Source organism: Camarhynchus parvulus, chromosome 5 (genome assembly GCF_901933205.1).
Source record: "Camarhynchus parvulus chromosome 5, STF_HiC, whole genome shotgun sequence".
Classification (NCBI taxonomy): domain Eukaryota; kingdom Metazoa; phylum Chordata; class Aves; order Passeriformes; family Thraupidae; genus Camarhynchus; species Camarhynchus parvulus.
In genome coordinates this window covers 30555590-30579266 of record NC_044575.1, presented here as the reverse complement: position 1 = coordinate 30579266, position 23677 = coordinate 30555590, and the positions used below count along the sequence as shown (strand labels likewise).

The window sequence follows — 23677 nt, the reverse complement described above, 5'->3', positions numbered from 1 at the left end:
ATAGATATACATCAATAGAATCTCTGCATATGTACATTATATGATTTAGAAGAATATTGCATTAATTTTCAAGAGATGTTGCAGGATTTCTTAACATTATAGTGCACATATAACTTCAAAATAATTTTTTTTACTTGTTCTTTGTATTGTGACAGGATGATGAAGTAGTACTTCAGTGTGTTGCCAGTATTCACAAAGAACAAAGGAAGTTTTGCTTGGCAGCTGAGGGACTTGGGAATCGCCTGTGCTTTTTGGAGCCAACATCAGAAGCTAAAGTAAGAAGCTGATACTCTCAACTGGTGTAACTGATCAGTGAATGTTAACCTACTTACTCACAAGCAAATTTAATTATGGTTTCTTAAATATGATGCTAGAGGGACCTTATTTATGCTTTTCTTCCCGGCTGCATCTTAGAATTGTTTGCAAAAATTTCCTAGAGATTCCAAATAAATTTTGAGGCATACCTGAGAACAGTGAAAAGCTGCTATTCTTCAACTAAGAAACTTCCTGTAACTGAAATACTACCTATTTTCAAGATTAGGTCTCCAGACTGTTATTAATATTTAAGTTCTCCCATATTTCTGTAACTGCTTTAGGTTCAAATATATTGATACACTGGATTGATAATTTTAGAAGCATTGTCACCTGTCAGTTACTGGTGTTAAGTGTTACTCCTGACTCCATTATCAATCAGGAAGTTGAATGTACAGGGACAAGAATGATTAGTGAAAGAGACTTTTAGAAGATTAAAAATGGAAAATTGAAAAATGAAGCCAGAGAGATGTGAAGAAACAAAACCCAAACAAATCCCTCCAGGATAATTATCAGAACTAGAGAGGGGAAAGGAGAGAAAAGATGAAACTGTAAACCTCTACTAAAGCATAATGTTAGGAATAAACCAAACAGAGGAAGACCTCATCTTTCTCTTTGGTTCTCTCTGCATCTTTTTCCTTAATTGTTTTTATTTCTTCACTTTTCATCACCTTAAAATGCAGCATCATCAAGACTTTTATTCTCTCTTGTCACTCTGATTATAAAAAGAAGTGCATATCCACTTTAAAGCTCATCTTCAGCCATGATCTTTATCATGAATCACAGAACATGGAGTTGCTAAGGTTGGGAAGGGTCTCTGAAGGTCACCTAGAGCAAAATCTACCTAGAATAGCTTCAGACAGAACAGATTGCTTAGGACACTTGGATCAGAGTTTGAGTATCTCCAAGGGTGGAGACTTTACAACCTCTCTGGGCAACCTGTTTTACTGTTTACCATGCTTACAGTAAGAGTAGGGGGGTTTTGTCATATTTAAAATTATTTCCCGTATTCCACTTTGTCTCAATTTACTCTTGTCCTTTCACTGGGTTCTGCTGTGTAGTCTCTGGATCTGTCTTTGTGCTTTCTGCCATATATTTATGTACATTGTTGGTTCCCCTTGAGACTTTTTTCTCTTGAACATATCTTTCTTTGGACATATCAGTGCTAAGAAATTGGAAAAAAAAAAGAGTCTGTTGTGAAGTTTCATGTTTTATAAAGAGCAGACATATGGATTCAAAAATTAGGATTTCCTTAAAGAGTTCATATTATTATGTCATAAGATTCTAGAGAATCTCAGCCATTTAGTTACTGCTGTAAATATCTTCTATCAACCTCATACATGATATAAGATCTTATACCTTCTCTTCTGTTTTGTCAGCGGCATTACAGAACAAATACAATATCCATGTTGTCATTCTAAAAGGCAGGAAACAATAATTCATAGGGGAAAAGTTTTTGCATTTGAACCTGAAGAAGCTTCATTTTACCGTGAGGAATACAGCTCAAGGAAAGTAAAATTGCTGTGTTGTCAATTCATGAAGAATGGATTTATATTGTTTTCATACAGGACAGTAGCATTTACCTCAAAAACAAATGAATAGGCATTAAGTATAGATTCAAAAATTAAAATAAGCACATGTTCCAAAACACTTTTCATCCTGTTTCACCTGTTCTGCTGATCTGTTCTTGCACTGTTCATTTTATTTTTACAGTATGTCCCTCCAGACCTTTGTGTCTGTAATTTCGTCCTTGAGCAGTCACTGTCTGTCAGAGCCCTTCAGGAAATGCTGGCCAGCACAGGGGAAAATGCTGGTGAAGGGGTAAGTAAATTGACCTCAAAGAACATTAAATCTGAATACAGATTTTCCTCACTTCTTTCCTTGTCCAGGATTTTCTAGAAGAGGTTCCTGATGTCATAGTATTCTTGGAACATTATTGCTCCAGTTGTGTAATCACATTAATTTCTCTTTGGCAGTGAGGAGCTGGTGCAACTCTTTTGAATAATTGTGATCCACAAATCCAGAAACATCATCAATTTGATTACTTTGACCCTAATTCTCCAATTTCAGCTGAATCAAACTGAATTGAACTTTCATTCTGTTATAAAGAGAGCATGATAAAACTACAGCTTCACTTATTTTACAACCTAATGGCTTATTCTGTGCTTCAGATCTTTAACTGGGACATATCATTGCACAGATGTGAAAGATGGAGTTATATCATCTTTGATGTTGCATTGTCAGCCTTACATACATGGTTTTCAGACTTCAATAATGCTGATATTTTGTTTTCCACTGCCCAAAAAAGTTGTATTTTTTATTTTTGCAATTACATTGCATTCTATAAAATAAGTTTTGATGAAAATAAAAACATATGCTTAGGAAATCAAAATATCAATTTAAACATTTCTAGAATTTCTAAGAAATGACATAATTTTTAATATTTTCAAAATATTCACCCCAAACTACATCTGAAAGATTTAATCTGAGATTAATAATGATATATGAATATCTTATTTGGGATTGGAAGTAGAAGACATATGATATCTGATAAAAATGATCACACCGTTGCTTAAGGAGGAGTAGGCAACAAAAAATAATGTAATCTGTTGTGCTTTATTTATTTTGAAATTATCTTGTCCTTCATTTATTTTAAATTCAGGCACAATCCATTGGGGAAACTGTAATAGGAACACAGCAGTTCATACTAAAAGCAAGGCTGAAATAAAAAATTATTTGCTTTTCATACTAAATTTGGTTTGAACAAGAGTTTCCTATTTTTCTAGAAAAAGACTGTAGATTATTCAATTTGGAGTTTTTGTTGTTTTGGTTTGGTTGTGTTGTTTTCTTCTTTTGTTTTTTTATAATAAGCCAAACTTACAAGTGATTCATTTAAAAACTTTCGCTAATAAAATAACAGAAGGGTTTCATTGCTTGTTCTCAGTATTCATGTACTTGTTGCAAACTGAATACATGTAATTTTCTTTTGACAACCTGTTTGTAATTGCAATTGACTTTGCTGTGAAGTTTTTCCTTTTTCATTTAAAAAAAAAGTTTAATGTATAAAAGAGGTATTATAGTCACTCCTACATGTTTTTCCAGTTTTCTTCACCAAGCAGTGACACGTTTCTGCAGGATTATAAGAATTTTTTATGAACGTTTTTTTTTTTTAAAAACTTGGCAATAGTTTAACTTATGTGTTGTTCACAGCATGTAAAACCATTTGCCTACACATGTATAACCATTATTTGAGCTCTTGGAATATCCTTTAATTATCTTTGTCGCTTTCAAATGAATCCAAGGGCAAGATCTGACCTTAAATGGCACCCAAAAGGAACTAAAAAGAAATTTGCTCTGAAGGAAGCAAATGGAAAATCCAGTTTTGCTTCTGCCTGTCTTGTCATATTTTTACATATTCATAATTAATAACTGCACTTGGTTGAAACTGTGGATACAGTTGCTTTAATGAATCTGAATTATGTTAAAGATTAACATTAGCAAGTAGATATTCTCAGTATATGCTTAAACTGTTCTGGGCAGTAAATATGTTATTTTCTCTTTCAGATTTCAGTTTCTGTGTGTGTGTATATATATATATATATGTATTTATGTTGTTATTTTTTTTAATGCCTGCATGAAGTTTATAAGAAAGGTAAGTGGTATCTTATTTAACTTATGTTTTTGCAAATGCTGTGTTTTAATAAATCATAATAAAAATCAGGTAACAATAAAAGTCTTTGTCAAAGAACAACATTTTTTTCCTTTGGCAGATATTTGTCTATTGCTGTATCGACTTTGTTATTATTATTTTTTCCCTGGTGTGTTCATTTCATAATTTGTTGGAATATTTGCACTCGTTCCTTGAACTGCCACAGCTCTTCATGTTCTTGTGTAGTTCTGATCATGGTGCACTCAGAGCAGTGGAGTTCTGACCTTCTCCATCCTGTTCTGCAGGCAGCCCAAGGGGGTGGGCACCGGACCCTGCTGTACGGCCACGCCATACTGCTTCGACATTCCTTCAGTGAAATGGTAAGTGAGGGAGCACCTGCCAGAATGAGCAGCATGAATAAGAAATGTCTTTTCACCAAAATAAAAAAACCCTAAAAATTTGGAATAATGCTCTTTCCAAGCTATCTTCTGTGCTAGATGAGAAAGAATTTAATGACTTGGGGTGTCTCAACACAATAGAATTGTTTAAATTCAGATTTTTGATCTAACTCAGAATTGTAGATGAAAAGCTCCTAAAATCTATTATTTCTGTGTCTTTAAGGAATCTTTAACTTCCATTAGCAAGAATTTCTACAGCAAATGAATTTGTTCTATGTTATTTTCTTCCCCATCATATTTTATAAGGTATTCCATTTGACATCCCATAGTTTCCATGGATTATGTCCATGAAGATGCTGTCTTCAGGCTGCCTTGTATAAATTTCATCATACTATATTCTACAACTGAAAAATTTCAGCTGTTTTGAATTTTTGACCTACTAGGACCCATGTAAATACACCCAATACAAGGCAGAAAAAATGAGAAGTCAGGAAAACACTTTCCCTCCTTTTTTCTGTACTAGAAAATGCTACATTAATCTTGAAATGCTACATTAATCTTCTATGTGGCTTATGTTTATGAACCTTGAAAATTGTAGCTGCCTTGATACCAGAGCTGCAAGTATAATTACTACCTTTTGGTATGTTTTTAATGTTTTCATGAATAAAACTTATTATGATAGGGTTGTAATTAGATGTTTGCCTGTTCCTATCTGATGAGCTGTATGAAACTTCAGAAGGTAGAAGCTAAATTGCACAACTGAAGTGGAAATGTACTGCAGTGGAAAAGGATTTTGATGTTTAAAGTTCAGGAAGAGCTTCTGTATGAATAACAACATAATCTTTAACTCATTAAAAAATCACTTATGATAGTAAGACGAAGTAATGTGAATGTATTCATTTGGCATGTGTGTTAGTGGGTACTGTTGGATTTTTGTTTTCAATAATGTCACTGTTTTGCAGTATTTGACATGTTTAACATCATCAAGATCCCAGACAGATAAACTTGCATTTGATGTGGGATTACGAGAAAATGCAGCAGGTATGGCAAGTTATTTTTGAAGGAGAATGAGTTACCCATTTCTGGTTTTAGAAGAGACATTGTGTTTAATGCAACTGTAAGCTTATGAATGGGATCTTTCTGTGTTCATCAGAAAAAAGATGACTGAAAGAAATGACTGTTGGTATTAATGTGAGAGAGTCTTCCAATTAAACTGACTTAAGACAGCTGCAATAAAATGCATGATAATAGTCAAAGTAAAACATTTCTGTTGAACAAAACAAATTTGATGCTTTTGTTTAGATTTTTTTTTTGTTTTGACACTTATAGTACAGAAAAGCCATATACTGGTGCATTCACAATTTACATTGTAACCAGGTAAGAAAAGAAATTCACAACTTGTAGTGCAGGAAATCAGAAAATATGTAGTGAACACACTGCTAAAAGAGCTGGATAGATACATTTGTAATATGGACAAATCAATAATGGGACAAAGTGAAGGAGATAGAACAAACATGACATTATGAGAAAGATTTAAAATCTAATTAGTGTATTTCTGGGGGTACTGCCATTACCATTACAGCTGATGGAAATATAGTGAAAAAAAAATTGTGCTTCCATGAAAACATATAAAAATTATGAGTTGCCGCTGGAGCAATATTAAATAAATTTAAAGGTAACTTAGCCACAAAGAGCCAGAAATAGACTTCAATGCTGCTGTGTACATAGTGCTCATGTTTACTGAAAGTGATGAGTACTCCTCAGAAAGTAACAGGTGACTCTGTAATAATCAGGTCCAGACATATGTCCTGAAGGGAAAATTACTAAGTATAGTACTAAAAGTACTAAGTATACTAAGTGTACTTAGTGTACACTTAGTATACACTAAGTGTATACTTAGTGTATACACACTTCATTCATGTTAAGTTCAAATAAAGAAATACTGTTTGTGTTAATATAAATCTGGGCTTTCTATTGTTTTTTCGTTATTTTGAAAAGAAATTAAAATCAAATAGACTAATTGATGATGGAGAGGCACTGGCAGTGTAGATGTTAAAACCTTTATAAATCATAATCTTTGAATCTGTTCAGGTGGCTCTCTATAAAAGTTTGTCTTTTGAATGAGTGAAGTTTGTCTGTGTGTGTTTCTCTGTGTGTGTGTAACCTGGAATCTTACATTTCATGTGTAGGAAACGTTCTATGGTTGTCACCCTTGCGCTTGGCTACTTCGTAATTCTATCATCTGTAGGGCTAGTGGAACTTCTTCTAGGTTTGTTATGCTATGTGATACAGAAGGTTGGGTATTAAATATGACAATTAAACAAAAGAAGTGACAAAAGGTGATAGATAAGACCAAGGTAGGTGTCAGCAATTTCCTGGCAAGGAGAGTCTCCAAGGGAGAGCAGTTCTGAGTAGTGTTTTGTAAACAATCCCTTTAAAAGTACTTGGAAAGGGAAATATCATATATGGCAAAGATTGTATGACAAAAAGTTTCAAGCAAAAAGAAAACGCCAAAAATGATTGAAAATAGAAATGATGTGGTTTTATAAGGTGAATTTTCTTACAAGACAATTTTTATAATTATATTTTAATGCTGTATAAAGATATTCTTAGATTTCTTGTGAGTTGCCTGTTTTGTAGAACCATGATTAGTGCCTCTGTCATTTAGGTGAGGCATGCTGGTGGACAATACACCCTGCTTCTAAGCAAAGGTCAGAAGGAGAAAAAGTTCGAATAGGTGATGACCTTATCCTGGTCAGCGTGTCCTCTGAAAGATACCTGGTGAGTTTGTTTCTTTAGATAGTGGTCAAATGGTGGGAAAATACAAAGTTCTGTGGGGATATCAGGAGATTGGTTGGGATTCTCATGAATTATTTTTTTCTAATCTAGGCTGTAATGTCTCGTTGTAATGCATTTTTATTTTTCCACACTGAAAGGGTGCTCTGTGCATGGAGCTTCCATGCTTTTTCCTCAGATTTTAGAATAATACCAATTTTAGAAGAAATTTGTATATTTATGATACCTTCTCTTCTGTTTATAAATTAACATACTAAATATTTTAAGTGCATAATTTTCATTGTTTCCTGTTACCATTGTCTTGTTTCAGCATCTCTCTGTGTCAAATGGAAATATTCAGGTGGATGCCTCCTTTATGCAGACACTATGGAATGTACATCCTATATGTTCAGGAAGCAATATTACAGAAGGTTTGCCATTTTATTTATTTAGACATGTATGTAAATTAGACTAATTTGTATGCTTTTGATAAAGAGGAAAATTAAAAAAACAAATTCCCCTCAGAATGTCAACCAAAAAGTTTAAAGAAAATAAAGAAAAGCTAAATGAGCGCTGTAAGTTTAGAATAACAAACCTTTAAAAGCTGCATGAGCAATGAAGGCTTAGTTTAATTTGGGGAAGGAGGAGCTGCAGAATAACTAAAGCCAGAAAACTTAGGTTTTTGCATACAATTTTCCTAAATACTGTTCTCTCACTACAGACAAAACGGAAGATAAAGGTACAGACAAAATGAAAAGCAGTTTTATCAAAGTTCCTATTTCAGTCTCTTAGTTCTGCTTTTTACAGACATTTCCCCAATATCCTTTCTGGATGTCACAGCCATGCATCCTTATTGTACTATCTTATTCAGCCTAAATCCTACACCACAGGGTCAGGAATTCTTTTGGGAAATTTTATGGCACTTCATAGTCATGTTTGAGTCATTGACCATGTTTGTCATGGTCACCTTATTCTGAGAAATGTCTTCTGTACTGAAAGTCTGGTCCACTCAGTGTCTCCCCTTATTTTGATGCCATAGTTTGTCATTAACACTGTTGTAGCAAACACTGTGCTTCATCTTTGCTGTTCTCTATTCAAAGTATCAGCAGTCAACATTCACAAACAACTTAAATGTCTTGAAGTAAGGATCATTTTGCGTCACTTGTCTGTAAAACTTAGCATTTATGATATACTAGTATACAGTAACATAGGACATAAACTGAGCTTTGAGGGAACTGAGAGAGATATCTCATTTCCCTGGGATCAGCTATAGTAAATCTTGGTAGAAGATGACTTACCCTGGTGTTAGACTTAATTTAGTAGTCTTATTTGATCTATGGTTGGGTTTTTCTAACCCCAAGTGGTTTAAATCAGCATATCACAGTATTTCTGTGCACTGGCCCATAAGAAACCTGTCTCAGAGTGTTAGGTTTTAATTTTAAAATCATATGGGATATGGATTATGCTTGTGATACTTTCTGATTGCTTTAGCATGCTGGAGGTGGATATTTAAAAATGGCTGTCTGGAGGGCTCTCCTTGTGGGTCAGAAATAGAATAGGGATGAACCCTGGAAAAGTCTGTGTGTTTTTTTGGCCTTCACAGGTAAAACTAAAAGAAGCAAGGAGAAAAACCATCCAGCAGCAAAGTTTAAAATTTGTAATGTATGAAAAACATAATGAGCTACACAGAGAGATAATGGAAGACTAGTGGTATAGTTTAGATTTCTGTACCTGAAGAGATTTGGGAGCTAAACTTCCTAGAAGCTTACAGAATTAGAATAATTGAGGTTGCAGAAGATCTGGTCCAATCCACTGTACAGTTGATCCACTAGAACATGTTGCCTAGGAATATATCTAGACAGGTTTAAACCCTCTTCAGGGATGGAAACTTCACAACATGCCTGGGCAACCTGTGCCAGTGCTCAGGCACATTCCCAATGAAAAAGTGTTTCCTGATATTCAAACAGACCCTGCCATGTTTCACTGTGGGCCCATTGCCTCTGGTTCCACCACTGGGCATAGCAGGAAAAACTTTGATCCCACAGTCTTTACATTGATATGATCCCTCCAGACTCCTCTCCTCTCCTCTCCTCTCCTCTCTCCTCTCTCTCCTCTCCTCCTCTCCCTCCCCCCCTCCTCCCTCTCCTCTCCTCTCCTCTCCTCTCCTCTCCTCTCCTCTCTCCCTCTCCTCTCCTCTCCTCTCCTCTCCTCTCCTCTCCTCTCCTCTCCTCTCTCTCCTCTCCTCTCCTCTCCTCTCCTCTCCTCTCCTCTCCTCTCCTCTCCTCTCCTCTCTCCTCTCCTCTCCCCTCTCCTCTCCTCTCCTCTCCTCTCCTCTCCTCTCCTCCCTCCCCCCCCTCCCTCCTCCCCTCCCCTCCTCCCTCTCCCCCCTCCTCTCCTCTCCTCTCCCTCCTCCCTCTCCCTCCCCTCTCCTCTCCTCTCCCTCCCCTCCCTCTCCCTCCCCCTCCCTCCCCCTCCTCCCTCTCCCCCTCTCCCCCTCCCTCTCCCTCCTCTCCCCCTCTCCCTCCTCTCCCTCCCCCTCTCCTCCCCTCCCTCCCCTCCCCTCCCTCCCTCCCCTCCCCTCCCTCCCCTCCCCCCCCTCCCCCTCCCTCCCCTCCCCCCCTCCCCTCCCTCCCCTCCCCCTCCCCCTCTCCCCCCCTCCCCCTCCCCTCCCCCTCCCCCTCCCTCCCCTCCCTCCCCCTCCCCCCCCCCTCCCCTCCCCTCCCCTCCCCGACCCTCCCCCGACCCTCCCCTCCCCCGACCCTCCCCTCCCCCGACCCTCCCCACCCCACCCTCCCCTCTCCCTCAGCCTTTCCTCAAGTGTGATGTGCACCAGCTTCTTAATCATCTTAGTGGCCTTTTGCTGTATTTGGAACTCTTACACTGAGTAGCCCAAAATTATTTGCATAATCCAACATACTGTAATTAAAAAAAAAAGTTTGTGTGGAGTTAGAAGTAGATTTTTCTGTGTGTCAATCATATTTTCCTCAACTACTTAGGCTTTGGTTTTGTATACATTCTCAGAATGGTTTATGTGAGAGATGGTCATATGTCAAAAGACACAGCAGTCTACCTCAAGTGGAACGAAGAGAGAGAGGGTGGGATTTCCTGAGTCTAAAACTGGATTAGGAATTAGACAGTGCTGTTTCTGTGACATTTGTAAAACCATCAAGAAAGCATAAATAACAGAAAAGAACATTTCCCCCTATTATTTCTTTGCTTTGACTTTCATATTAATTGGCAAGATGGCAATTGTCAGTTACAGTTTTCCTCATTTACAAATTTATGTTGAATCAGCTGGACAGTATGAAAGCTTCCTTCTACCCTTCCTCCTTAATGTGTGCTCCTTTAAAAGGCAGTACCTTCACTTACAAGGTCAGAATGGTTTGGACTAGGATCTGATGAGTCATTCTCCTACACCTTCTGTGTCTTCTCATTTTTAATGTGAGGCAGAGTGCCTGGTTTTGACCTGTACTCTTTGTGTTAAATGGGTTGGAAAGTGAGCTTCCATTAGACTTAATCTTCAGATCTGCAAAGTGTTTTTCTGTCCTCTGTTTCCTGCTGCTGCTGTGCACCTTTGATTTTGACAAAAATGATAAATTTCAGGAAAAAATGATGAAAGCATGAAGCTGCTTTGTATTGAAATATTTTAAACTGTATTGAGGGGGAGGAAACTATGGTATTATCTATTTGATTTGGCTTTTACCTAAAGCATTCAGTTTTCAAAGCCATAATTGTTTCTGTGGTTTTAAAGAAGTTTTTAACTTCCTTTTCTGTCTCAGAATCCTAATTTGAGTTTTAAATGTTAAAAGTTTGCTTTTTTTTGTTTTCATGTTCAGAAGAAATATTTTTTTAAAAAGGTACTAAAAATAGTATGTTAACACAATAATTTTTTTCTTGTTTGGATTTAGTTATGAGTGAAAATTTGAAAAATAGATCTTATGTGGGTCTTGAATTTTTTAAACTTTCATGGTGGTGCTCATTCATTCATAGTCAATGTTTTAGCTTGTAAATGAGCATCTTTTTCAGGATATCTTCTTGGTGGGCATGTAGTACGTTTTTTCCATGGCCATGATGAGTGCTTGACAATTCCATCTACAGACCAGAATGATTCACAGCACAAGTAAGTGGTGGTGCATTTTTTTAATATTTCTTTCTTTCAGAAAGGAAACAGGATGTCAGTTGAATTTGAGGTTAGGTAGATTTAACACTCTTTACAGCGGTCTTTAATTAGGCAGTGACATTGTACAAGAAATTGAGACCTACTAAACTGAAAATCAGTCATGAGTTCTTTCATTGTTGAAATTTAAGTAGTTGATTCTCACTGAGATTTCATCCTGTTATGTTGCTTGTCTCTAGTTCATACTGCTACAAGTAGAGGTAAGAAAGTGTTAGCAGGAAGATGGTAATGTGAAAAAGAATCCATGAAAAATCTCTGTAAGTTTGGCCTCTGCAATGACTTTCATATTTTATATATTTTGCACTTTTTTTTGCAAATTTTAAGCTTTCTCAATTTTGATTAACATATTAAAAAAATTACATCATGCTAGCTAGACTAAACTACTATTTTGTTAAACTTATATCTACAGATGTAATCTATTATGTTGATTCATTATTTGAATTTTTCTGCATTTTAAAAATTTTTGGTTAATCAGAAGCAAAGTGAACTAATAATTTTGCTGCATAAACCTGCTAGCTTTTAAATCATCTTAAACAAATAAGACCTTTCTTCCTATTGTGGCAAATAAGTTATGTTTTAGGTAATATGATACCACAAGTAACATTGAATTATGTCAGGTAAACTTGTCAGCTCTAAATTTGCCATTTTTACATTTCTGAGGAGTAAAAATGTCTCCAAGTCCTAAAGAGAACCCAAACTAAAAACCAGAAAAATTCACTGTGTGAATTTTTTCTGGCTGTTTTCTTCATATGTGTAAAGAAAGAAAAAATGTTTTGACTGTGTATGAAAATGTACACACCTAGTATAAAAACAGTGGCAGATATGTTATCTTGCATTTAGACTTAGTTTATAAAGGACCTGTTTTAAAAAGCTTAAAATAGATGCTGAGCTGTTTCAATGTGTTCAGAAATGCTGCACTTTGCTTCTTCTCTTACTTATCTGGAAGTCAGATATAGCTAATATTAGAACTAATTGTAGCATCCTATTCCCCAGTGTGATGTGATTCCTCATGTAGGGTTGATGTGTATTGTTACTGCCTTAAGATTTTCTTCCATGTATTTTATGCTAAGTAAATAAAAGGGTAAAATTAAAATGTATATTTGTCTGAATGAAATCTATATATTTACGATCCTAAAATTGGAAAAATTGCGAGTGCTATATTGAACATTTTCAAATGTGTGATAGTGATAGATGACTTGAAGTTGTCCTGTCTTTTGACTTTATGGGCTGTGTAACAGATATAGGGCCAAGTTTTTATGTGTCATTGTTGTAGGAGTATGTTTACATTATCAAAACAAAATGAAAATACCAAAAAAACCCCAAATAGTAATAAGAATGGCAGAGAGAGATGTAGAAAATGCTTGTGTTTGTTTCCATCTCTTTATTTAATCAGTTCTATGCATTTCGTTAGGAATGTTAAATAAGTTAGACACGAGTGAAGATTTCTCTTTGTAAAACAAGTCTTATTTTTGAACATTTCTGTACATAATGCTCTTTAACAATTCACATAGAGACTATTCTCTGACAAGAATCCCAAGGTCTTTTTTTACAGTCCAAATGGAAATATTTGGGGTGGACATATTGGACATCAAAAAGGGTAGTTTGGCAAGAAAAGAAAAGATGGATACATGGAATCAATTAGATGAAAAAAAATTGCTGTTGTGGAAAAGCAGCAACACTTTTTTACATGCAGCTCTGTTACTGAAAGAGAAGGTCCCTAATTCTAGTCCAGCATTGCATATAGAGAAAGCTGGAAAAAGAGCTGAATGTTTTAAAGTATAGAAATCAAAAGTATAAGACATGAAGACAGACAATGACTATATCAGGTGAACTGAGCTGTCTCTGTGATACTGAACTACACCATGACAGTCCTTTGGAGATAGAATGGCTGTGTTGGGCCAAGGAGACATGAAGGAGGCCAGAGAGAGTGGAAATGAATACATAGTTTTGAGCTTAGCTAGGATTTAGAGTCTGCCAAAAGTAAAATCAGTAAGGTCAGCGGGACCAGAGACATAGAATGAAAATGGAGAGCTCCAGATATTTATTGTGCATTCAGTATAATCAGAGCATCATGTAACAGCCCAGGTTGGAAATGACCTTGAAAGATCAAATTCATAGGGACTGGAAATTAAGATGAGTTGAAAACTAGGGATTTTTTTTGTTCATTTTTATTCTAGAGTACCAATATATTTTCATGCAAGATAAGATGTGTAGGGAATTTTACTACCTTTACTATGATGAATATTTATTCTTACTCTTCTGGTGAGCTAACATTTTTGAAATATTTGATATCACATCTGTGCCCTTAAATGTGACTCCTAAATAAAGTAGGGGTGTAAATACAAGTCCATGATCTTATAAAGCTGTTGGATGCAAATGATTAGCCATGCTCCATTATGCTTCATGATTCGTCCAGGACTTAATAGGTTTTGCTCAGGAAAGAGACCCTTCAGTTTTCTCAGTAGAAGATAATGTGTAGAAATACTTGCTCAGATATGAAAAACAAAACTTTTGTTTCAAAAGTTGATTTTCAGGTCCATAGTCGCATAAGAACAATACTAAACAGCTTTTTAAATTTTTGCCTACTAGCTGTCAAAAATAGGAAAAGAATTTGACAAATTGAAAAGCCAGTTAAAAATCTGCATTTCAAACTGCTACTTTAATTCAGCTATATAACAGCTAGATTGTGACATCTTTATGCATGCATTTGCTGTATTCAGTCAAGTTTGCCAGAGCAGGAAGGCAAATTTTAAATTCCCTTGCTGCACATTTTTTCAGACACTTAAGTACAATAGAAGGTCCAGCTTCTGTGAATGCTAGGGTGGATTAGTCCTTCTCAGAGAAATAATATGTAAGAAAGCTTTTCATCTTTTGGTAGACATTCAGACCTTTCCTATTATCCTATTTTCCATTATATTTCCTATACTCATAAGTGTTATACTCATATATTTCATATATCATAAGTGAGAAAGTATATACAAATTCTGGTGATTACATGAAAAGGCATGAATGTTTATTAAAACATTACAAACTTCCTGTTAACAGGGCTAATCTACCATAGTTTTTCTTTGTTTGTACTTGATTATTGAGTGGAATATTATTTGCTGCACTAGAACACATTACCAATCCTCAGCTAACAGTTCAAGAAAACTAAATTATAGTAAAGGCTTAAGCCTCTCACTTCCTGTTTTTTATTTCTCTGAATGCATTATTGATTTTGTGAGGATTATAATACAGAATTTTTGTTATCACCACAATTTCTGACCCTTTAATAAAAATCATAGAAATAATTTTTGGAATGAAGTCTCTGATGTTGTGTTCTCGTTGTTTTCATCTGAAAATGTATATCTTTATTTTAAAATATGGTATCTATTTAAAACCATTGGCATTGTAGATTAATATCTTGAGAACTGTAGGAATTACATATTTTTATGGCTGATAAAATGACAGGAAAAGTTCCCCAGCCACTTTCAAGGCTAGGCATTTCATCAGCTCCTGAGAGAGACTAACTTAATGGAAATAATTTACCTGGGACATTTGGTTTATTTATCATGGTTTCACTGTGGAGTAGGAATCTTCTGTGCATTCAATGACATTTATTTACTGGGGAAAAGCAGTGAGTCATGTACAGTTTCCAGAGAAGTTATAAATACTATATAAGCACAAATAAACATAAGAAGCTGGCCTTCTGAACCTTTTCTGTAGGAAAGTATTTTATGAAACTGGAGGAGCTGGCATTCGAGCAAGATCATTGTGGAGAGTAGAACCCCTTCGAATAAGGTACCGATATTTTAAAAACTTTTTTGGTTAGCAACTTTTGTTATATTAATAGAATTTTGATTGTTGCGGACCCTGAATACAGAATATATATTTGCCACACTTTATGATATGTGTTAGTAGGCTCTTTGTCAATAATAAAAAGCAATGTGCTATGATAGAATATATGTTTTTCTGTTTCCTATATCAAAAGCAGCACTGCCTATGAGATATGTGTACTTAAAGCATTGCTTCTTTCCAAAAGTAAAGTGCATTCCTAGTTTTACTGGGAGTTTTATAAGCATGAGTGGAAATAAGAGCAATAATACCTACCCCTTCTGTATTTCTTGTTTTTTGGGGGGTTTCTTAAAGATTATCTCTTTCCTGTGTGATTATCTGTCTGTTATTTCCTGCAAGTGAAATTTCAATCTGTCTCATGAGAGTATGTAGGGCCTTTAATGGCCATCTGAACTATATGTTTGTTTTACCCTTAGTGTGTTTGTAAGTGAAATACCGTCATAACTAACACAGATGTAGGATAATTCTGTGGCATGTGAGTGCCCACTTAGGTTTAATTTGTTTGTTTAGTCAGTCAACTAAAATAAAGTAGTTAATTTACACACATAGGATTTTTTTATGGACACCATATGTAACACCCTGATAAGATGGAGAGAGGGAGTAGAAACAAGAAGATACTCCTTTCCAGGGTTCCCTTTGCAAATGAATTAACAGTTTTGCATCTGATTTAATGCAAGTATTGTAATCAGAACCAAAAAAGGAATATATATATATAGCACACTCTATTTTCTGAACATCCTTTAAAACATAAAGAAAAAATTCTAGTTCTACTTACTTCAACTATTTTTTGATGTCTCTTACGTTTAGCTGGAGTGGAAGTAACATCAGATGGGGGCAGCCTTTTCGTCTTCGACACATTACAACAGGAAAATACTTGGCTCTGAATGAGGATGAAGGAGTAGTAATATTAGACAGAGAAAAGTCAGACACAGCATCCACAGCCTTTTGTTTTAGAGCAACAAAGGTAAATAAAATCAATGCAAATGTGCAGCACTCAAACACTAAATCTGAATTGTTTCAACAACAGTATAAATTACTTGTAATTTTTAAATTGCAGTTAATGCTAGGGATTGTGCATTTAAAGTCAAATGTAAACAACCTATGTCAAGAATAACAAAAGTTTCGTGGAGGAAAAATAAGGGTGATTGACAAATAGAATAAACTAAACTGTAACCAGTTTTAAAAAAGTAGATTAAAACCAAATACAAGATATGGTGGTTTAATATGAATACTTTAATAATTATAGAATTATTTTAGTTGCATAGAATCTCACTAGAGTGTTACATGTTCCAGCTCTATCTGTCATAATTGAATTCGATTTAATTCATTTCAGTTGCTATTCTTTATGCAGTGTGCTGATAAGAAATGAACCCAATCAAATTTTTCCTAAATGTAAGGCAAATATGGCAGTGATTTCTAAACCATATGTTTTCAAATTATGCTCTTTAGTGAGCTGCTAATTGCATGTTTTTAGCTTTTTCATTGTTTCCAGCTGGAAAAAACATTACAAGGGTGAGAAAAAGAAGAATGATTATGGAGGTAGGCAAAATTAATAACTTTTTTTTTCCCCAGGATTTGAAAGGTTTTGCAATCAAAGATGATGAAAAGTTTTTATGTTCTTTCATTATTTTACTAATAAATAGTTGCCATAGCTGTTACAATGGAGTTTCTTATTAGCTAAAAAGCACTAAATTTTCCACATAATTCTGAATGCTATATGATCATTAAGAAAAAAGAAATCCCTAAGTGAAACAGAATCTTTAAAACTAGTTATAGCTAGATAAAATCTAACAGTAAGAGTCTTAACAAATGCTAGACTTTTGTTAGTATAATAAGTCAAATATTTCTTTTTAACATCTTAAAAATAGCAATGTTTATTAGTGTGACTGCATATGATATTTCATGAATTTTTATTTTGGCTAATTAAAATAATTGAAGAACTATCAGGAAATTTTATTAGATTGCTTAGATTTACTTACAACATAGTTTTTCATTTTTTATTCCGTGTAAAGGCTATGCACTATAGATTGTACATACGATGTTATGTTGGAGCATTTATTACAGATGTAATTTTTTGCCATTATTGGAAAATCATTGGTAAGGATGGTATCACAGGAGTGCCACAGTTACTGGTTAAACATTGAGTTAAAATTTCTCTGATGTACTCACTGCCTAACTGGACACCAGCTGTCCTGCTGTTTTCCAATATTTTAATCTATGCCTATAAATGTATATATAAATTTACATGAGTAAATTTAAATGAGTATGTAAATTTAGCGGTTATGTATGCACATTCATAAAATTATTTATGTTATGTTGAGTAAATATGCCCTATTTTCTTACTCTTTTTGTTGAGGTGTGGCTCAAAGGCACACCAGTGAAATTAAGTGCAGTGCCCAAAATGACTAAGCTGAAGGACAGTAGTAATTGATTATGCATGCCTACTATGTTTATACATAATATGGTTGTTAATGTACATTTTTATATTAAATCCAAGCTCAGTGTCTCATCATCCTGTCTCATTTGTGCTGTCCTATACAGAAAATAATTTTTTTACCTCCTGATAGAGTATTAATTTGGTGCCAAGAATAAGAATTGTTATTTATTGTCTGGGCACACAAGACCTGCACTGTCCCATGGGTGGAGACGTTAGTGTTTCCAAAGGTGAGGGGAACAAGCAGTGGTAACTTTTTCTGAAGAAAGAAAGGTGATGTTGGGATGGGAATAAACCCCAAAGATTGACTTGGACTGTAAGAAGAAAAGGTCTCTTAAAGCAAAGTGCTGCTTGCATAGAGATGGAGGGGAAAAAGGACCATAGATGTAATAGATAGACTATATATATATGTGTATATATATATATATACATATATATGCAGGTGCTTTTATCTGAATTTCTGCATATGTGTACTTGTAAACATTTTACTGGTTCATTATCTCAATGAAGAAACCTTTTCATTTGCATGTACCTTAACATGGCATGAATGCAGGGAAATTTCAAGGTATCTGTCTAATGTCTTCATTCCAGCTGTGTACAGATTCTCAAAAATAGGGTGCTAGATACCTGTCTGTTGACAGCAGTCCATCCCTTAGACTAGTAGAACAATTCTGATTGAGGACCCTGGGCAGCCATCTAGTCCAGCCTTTTGCTTCACGTAGGGTCAACACCAGATCAGACCAGGTTGCTTACAATAAGCATTGCTGCTGAGTATCCAAAAGGAAATAAAACATTTCTTCATTGTAGTATTCTTTCCAGTTTGGAAGCCAGCAAAAGGATTCTGTAAAAAAAAGATATTATCTTTGCCAGAAAGCAGAGCTATATGGATATACAAATCCTCAAGGCTGCCCAGGAGCCTGTAACACATGACTTAAATAAAGTCTTATTTTCCAGCAGTTGTTATAGACATCCTCTTGTTGAAAAAGCACCTTCTTCCTCAATACTGTTATATTCCACTTCAGCAATCTTGTGTGTTCCTTGGTTCTTCAAACCTGTGATTGCATTCATAGTGTATTTTCTTTCACTGTTTTGTTCTTTTGATGGATAACACTGGAAATTGAAACACTAATTTTAAATTATAAAATTCAGATTAGAGTTTTTCTTAACATGTTTTTACTAAATAAAAACAGAAGGCAAGTTTTAAAAAAAGTTAAGGTATGTGCTAAAGGACATTATGGTGCTAATTTCATTGAAAATAACATATGTAATACATGCCTGTTTTGCTTCCTAATTTCTGCAAACTAATCTTACAAGCATCAGAGGTTGATGGACCACCTCCCCCTGCAAATTATATCTTTTATTGTTTTTAATATAGAACTTACATTTGACCAAGTTTTAAAATGTCAACCTTTGTATTTTAAGGCAACAGATCTCTAATGCCTTGTGACAACAGAGACAGCAGTTTCTCTACACCAGATGGAATCCTGTTTTGAAATGGGATGTTCTCATTCCAGCACAGTACTTGGCTCAGTATACAGTGCTGAGGAGAATCTTGGGTCTGCTTACAAATTTCCTTTGTAAACACAGAGAAAACACAGTGGAAATAAGAGCATATTTTAAAATAATTGATTATTTTAATTTGTGTAGCCCAGAATTAATATTTGAGATTTCATATTTTATTTTTGTGGTGGTATGTACAATTGACAATGAGCAAGTTATTGCTATAGTCTTGGTAAGTAACATCTTGACGCATTAAAAAGTCACAGATGACTCATGCAGAAGGATTTGATATCATTTTAATATTACTGCCAACATGTAGCGGTCTTAGGGACTCAACATGGCATTAGGATGTTGTAATAGTATGGTAGTAATCATAAAGTTTAATTTTGTTTTGTAATCATAGGTATTGCAAATGCCTTTACCTACGTTTGTCTCTAAAAGTTCCAATACTTATTTTTAAGTTAATATTTCATAATGATATTTTCCCAGTAAGCACTGCATTTCAAAAGCAGTATTATACCCTTTTTTCCTACTTATTTTTTATGGGAAGAGAAAATAGAAGGTGAAATGAAAGTAATTTTTTTTTCTTGTCTACTGGAATGTACAAATGTATTAAGCAAAGTATACAGAGTATAATAACGCCGGTACCAAGCTCTTATATCTGTAGACCTTTTATCTTTTTCTTTTGTTGTATTGGAGTATCTATGGCTATACTTTTAACACAATAACAGTGTGCAATATCAAAAGATAAAATTTTAATTAGCTCATGAAAGTTAGATTTAATGAGTTCAGCAGACAGTTTTTTTGCCATTCTAAGGACAAGCCTTTAAACTGGCAAAAATGTTTCCCCTACTGTGTTTTTATTATTGTAAAATCTTTGTAAAGAAAGTTGAGTTTATTTGTTCTGTTCACATTGCCATTCCTCATATTCATTTTATCACGTAGGAATCTATGATTCTTTCTCACTTTCTAATTCTTGCCGTTCCTCTAGTATATTAAATATAATCTTTGACAGCTATGCCCTCAAATTCCTTTATTCATTCCATCTTTTTTTGTTTGGTTGGTTTGGTTTGGGGTATTTTTTATTGTTGGCATTTTTTTCCTTTGCAAACTTCCAGGCCTATCATGTCATTTTTTTTTTCTTTTATTTAATTCACAGCCCGAGGGAGTTAAACTGAGAATAGGCTGTGAAGAGAGGATTTTAAAAGCCAAAGTGTTTGGCTATTTTACTCTTAAGATATGTACAAATATCTAGATAAGAGAAGGTTTTTTCCCTCTTTTCTTCGTGTAATCTTTATCTGACTGGACTTTTCAGCTGTTGTAAAATACACCGTGTCTTTGCGCACCATGATCAAATTACTTGGCTGAAATCCCAGAGAAGCTGGACAGAGTGCAAGGAGCAAAACATGATGAAGAGGAATTTGTGGTGTATTTTTCAAAGTGAAAACAGCCTTCAGGCCCCTGAAATAATTCTAAATATTTATTTCTGAAATGAAAAAATTGGGTTTTTTCATTATGTTTAGTGTTGTCAAAAGGGATCAGTATCTCTCAATTTTTTCAAAAAAGTAACTTAATTAGGATTACTTCTTACCACACTATGATTTTGTTATCTGAAATGTTTGTTGATGCTTGGTTGTTGATGCAGACACAATATGTGAAGAAAAAGTTTTATTTTCAGGTTTCGATGTAAAGACAAACAATAAATTGCTGACAGTGAATTTGTTCTATGTTATTGTATTTTTCACCTAATGTCCTCACTGCAAATGTGTATTGAAATAGTTCATCTTTTTCTGTAGTGGCAGTGCAGTCCACACAAATATGATGTGGCATGTTTTCCCCGTAGTCTTGACGTTGAAATGGTAGCTCCAAGGAATGTCCTGTAAATTCATTCACCTGCATCTTGGCATTATAATGTTACCTGTTTCAATTGAAATTATTGTTGAAATGTGACAGTTAAATTACATATAAATAAAAGCAGATTAGCATAGATATAATACAACTCCTGTTTACTCCCCAGATGTTGAACATTATATAAACTGAAAGGAAATAAAAAACCTTGTCACACATATAAAAGCAGCACAATCACATGTATCCATAACTTGCTATTACAAACTTTGCAGCATAGTCTGTTCTTATTCCTGAATTAATTTTCTAAAGGACAGCTGCTTTATTTTAAAGTGCTGAAGCCTTAAAATCCCTCAGTTTTAAATGAAGAATAATGGGATTAAGAAAAAAATTTGGCTTAAAAAACGGGTGTTCCAGCCAAGCATTGGGCAATATCTTTAAAAGAGGTTTGAAAGAATCCAAATCTTCTTACAAAGTGGAAAAATAAAAAATTTATTTATTTATCTATTTATTTATTTATTTAAATAAATGTAAAAAATGGAGACATGCAAAAGTAAAGTTAATATAAAAGCCAAATCATCCTTTTAAAATAATGAATATTTTCTTTTTTTTTAGTTTTTCAATGCAGAGATATTAGTCTAAGCAAAGTGTGTACCTGTATATACGAATTATAAACAAAAAAATATTCAGCATAGAAATATTTTAGCTACATTGAAAAACAGGTTTATTTTATTTTCTCATGTCTAAGCTAAAATTCAAAAATTTTGGCTACATAGAATTCTACAGACTGTTAAAATGTTATTGAATATTATAAGATAATAATTTAAAGATTTTTTTGTATTAATTCATTGTAATGGATTTGACTTGATTTTTCTTTCTTCAGTGAAAATGATGCTTCAGATTTTATATTATTTTTAATCACAGTCTGAAAGATTAATTGGATAGAAGCTGAAGTTATGTGAATTGAAATTTAGCTGCATCTTAACAGCATAAGTAGCATAAATATTGTTTAGTATTGTATATGTATATGATACATATACACTGTATATGTATCAGTGTAGAATTCCATGCTTTATCCTATTCCAATACAGAGATTAAATACCAACTTTATTTTATCTCCTTAGGAGCTGAAAGAAAAGCAGGAATCTAGTCTCAAACGCGACATTGATGGAATGGGTGTCCCAGAAATAAAGTATGGAGATTCAATCTGTTTTGTCCAACATGTGGCCACAGCCTTATGGTTGACTTACAAAGCACAGGATGCTAAATCAGCACGTTTAGGTCCCTTGAAAAGAAAGGTAATGTTTTTTAATTACTTGTGAAATCAATTTGTGGCTTTAATTTTTTTTTTGTATTGAAAATGTGAATATTTCACTCTGAAAGTGAAAAAAGTGCTGGATAGTAATGTAACCATGTAATTGAAGAAAAACTTTGTCATTAAGAAATGTATTTAACTGCTTTTATTCTCAGAAGAAATTATTAGTTTGTACTGAATTTTTATTTTTTACACCCGTAAAAGTCAGAAATTCTTGGTTTGGATAATTATTTAAAATCTAAATGTAACTGTTGCAGCTGGTGTAAACTAATAAGTCATCTAAAATTCACTGGTGTTTCAGATTTTTTAGATTAGGTGTATTATGTGAAATGGCAATTATATTTTTCACTTAAGAAATGGCCTTAGAAAATAATCAAGTTTCTTAAGGGATATTAGAGAATAATTTCCTCCCAAAATGTTAGATGTAATTGTGATGTGACATCAAGAACGTCTTTCTCTGAGTCTTTTGATTTTAGGGTACAATTATGTTCTTAATTAGTGGTATATGACCTGTTATATCTTCAAATATTATGTTCATATATCATCCAGTATTATGGGATTTAGTACTAGCTTCACATAGCTTCATCATTACCATTATTCTCTATTTGTAGATTTTCACAACTTAAACCCAGCATTAGAACATGAAAAAGAAAAAAATAAAAGAAGTTCATTACTGAAAAGAAGCTGGAATTCTTCTTTAGTTCCTTGCACACATGTACATTCGTAAGAGATGTCCATACACAAGCACAGCAGTATAGAGCCATGAGGTGCTGCTCACACTCCCCAGGCACATCACATTTATTCATAGGCAGCACACATGGTCATCATCAATGGGCAGTGAGTGCCCAACCCCTTCACTTCCAGCAATCTGGCTGATCAGAGAAATTCTTTAAATGCCACTCATTCAGAATTTTCTTGATAAAAAATTAAACCACACAATGATGGCCTCTTCCTTTCCCATGCCACAACTGGCTATGTCATTCTGCTTCCTCAGAGGGTCCAATTTTACTTCTTGAAAAGGCAATGTGTAGATTCTTCCTTTGTATTCAATGAAGAATTTTGCAATAGCTTCCTGTGGTGTTCAGTATTTTGTTTCTCCAGTTTTCTGCTCAGCAGCAAGGGACTAAAAGAACCTCCGTAATTGCCTGTCACTTTTATTCTCCTTTGAAACGGTTTCCTTCATGTTCAAAGACTTCAAATCTTTTGTTGCCCTCTCACCTGGGGAATTCTGTCTTGTTAAGTGCCTTCAAACAGAAGAAAATCCAAACCTTCTAGCTTCATGCAGTTGATATTCCTGTGAAGGCAAGAAACAGTTTTTTAATACCCTGCATACCCTATAATCTTGTAAGCAATTTGATATATACATCACTTTAAATTTCATATAAAATTAATTTTTCTACATTAGAACTGAAGTCATTGCTTGGTATTCATCCTCTGC

The 23677-nt window shown here is 34.4% G+C and overlaps 1 protein-coding gene across 1 annotated transcript in view; it reads left to right on the top strand.

Annotated features, from left to right (window-relative positions):
- Nucleotides 1-23677, top strand: part of RYR3 (ryanodine receptor 3) — a 193233-nt gene that overhangs the window by 46420 nt on the left and 123136 nt on the right. The window contains exons 2-11 of the mRNA XM_030950304.1: nt 156-275; nt 2026-2133; nt 4267-4341; nt 5322-5400; nt 7028-7140; nt 7466-7565; nt 11161-11254; nt 15017-15091; nt 15953-16109; nt 22049-22222. Of these exons, the coding sequence (XP_030806164.1) occupies nt 156-275; nt 2026-2133; nt 4267-4341; nt 5322-5400; nt 7028-7140; nt 7466-7565; nt 11161-11254; nt 15017-15091; nt 15953-16109; nt 22049-22222 (1095 nt within the window). The remainder of the gene's footprint in view (nt 1-155; nt 276-2025; nt 2134-4266; nt 4342-5321; nt 5401-7027; nt 7141-7465; nt 7566-11160; nt 11255-15016; nt 15092-15952; nt 16110-22048; nt 22223-23677) is intronic.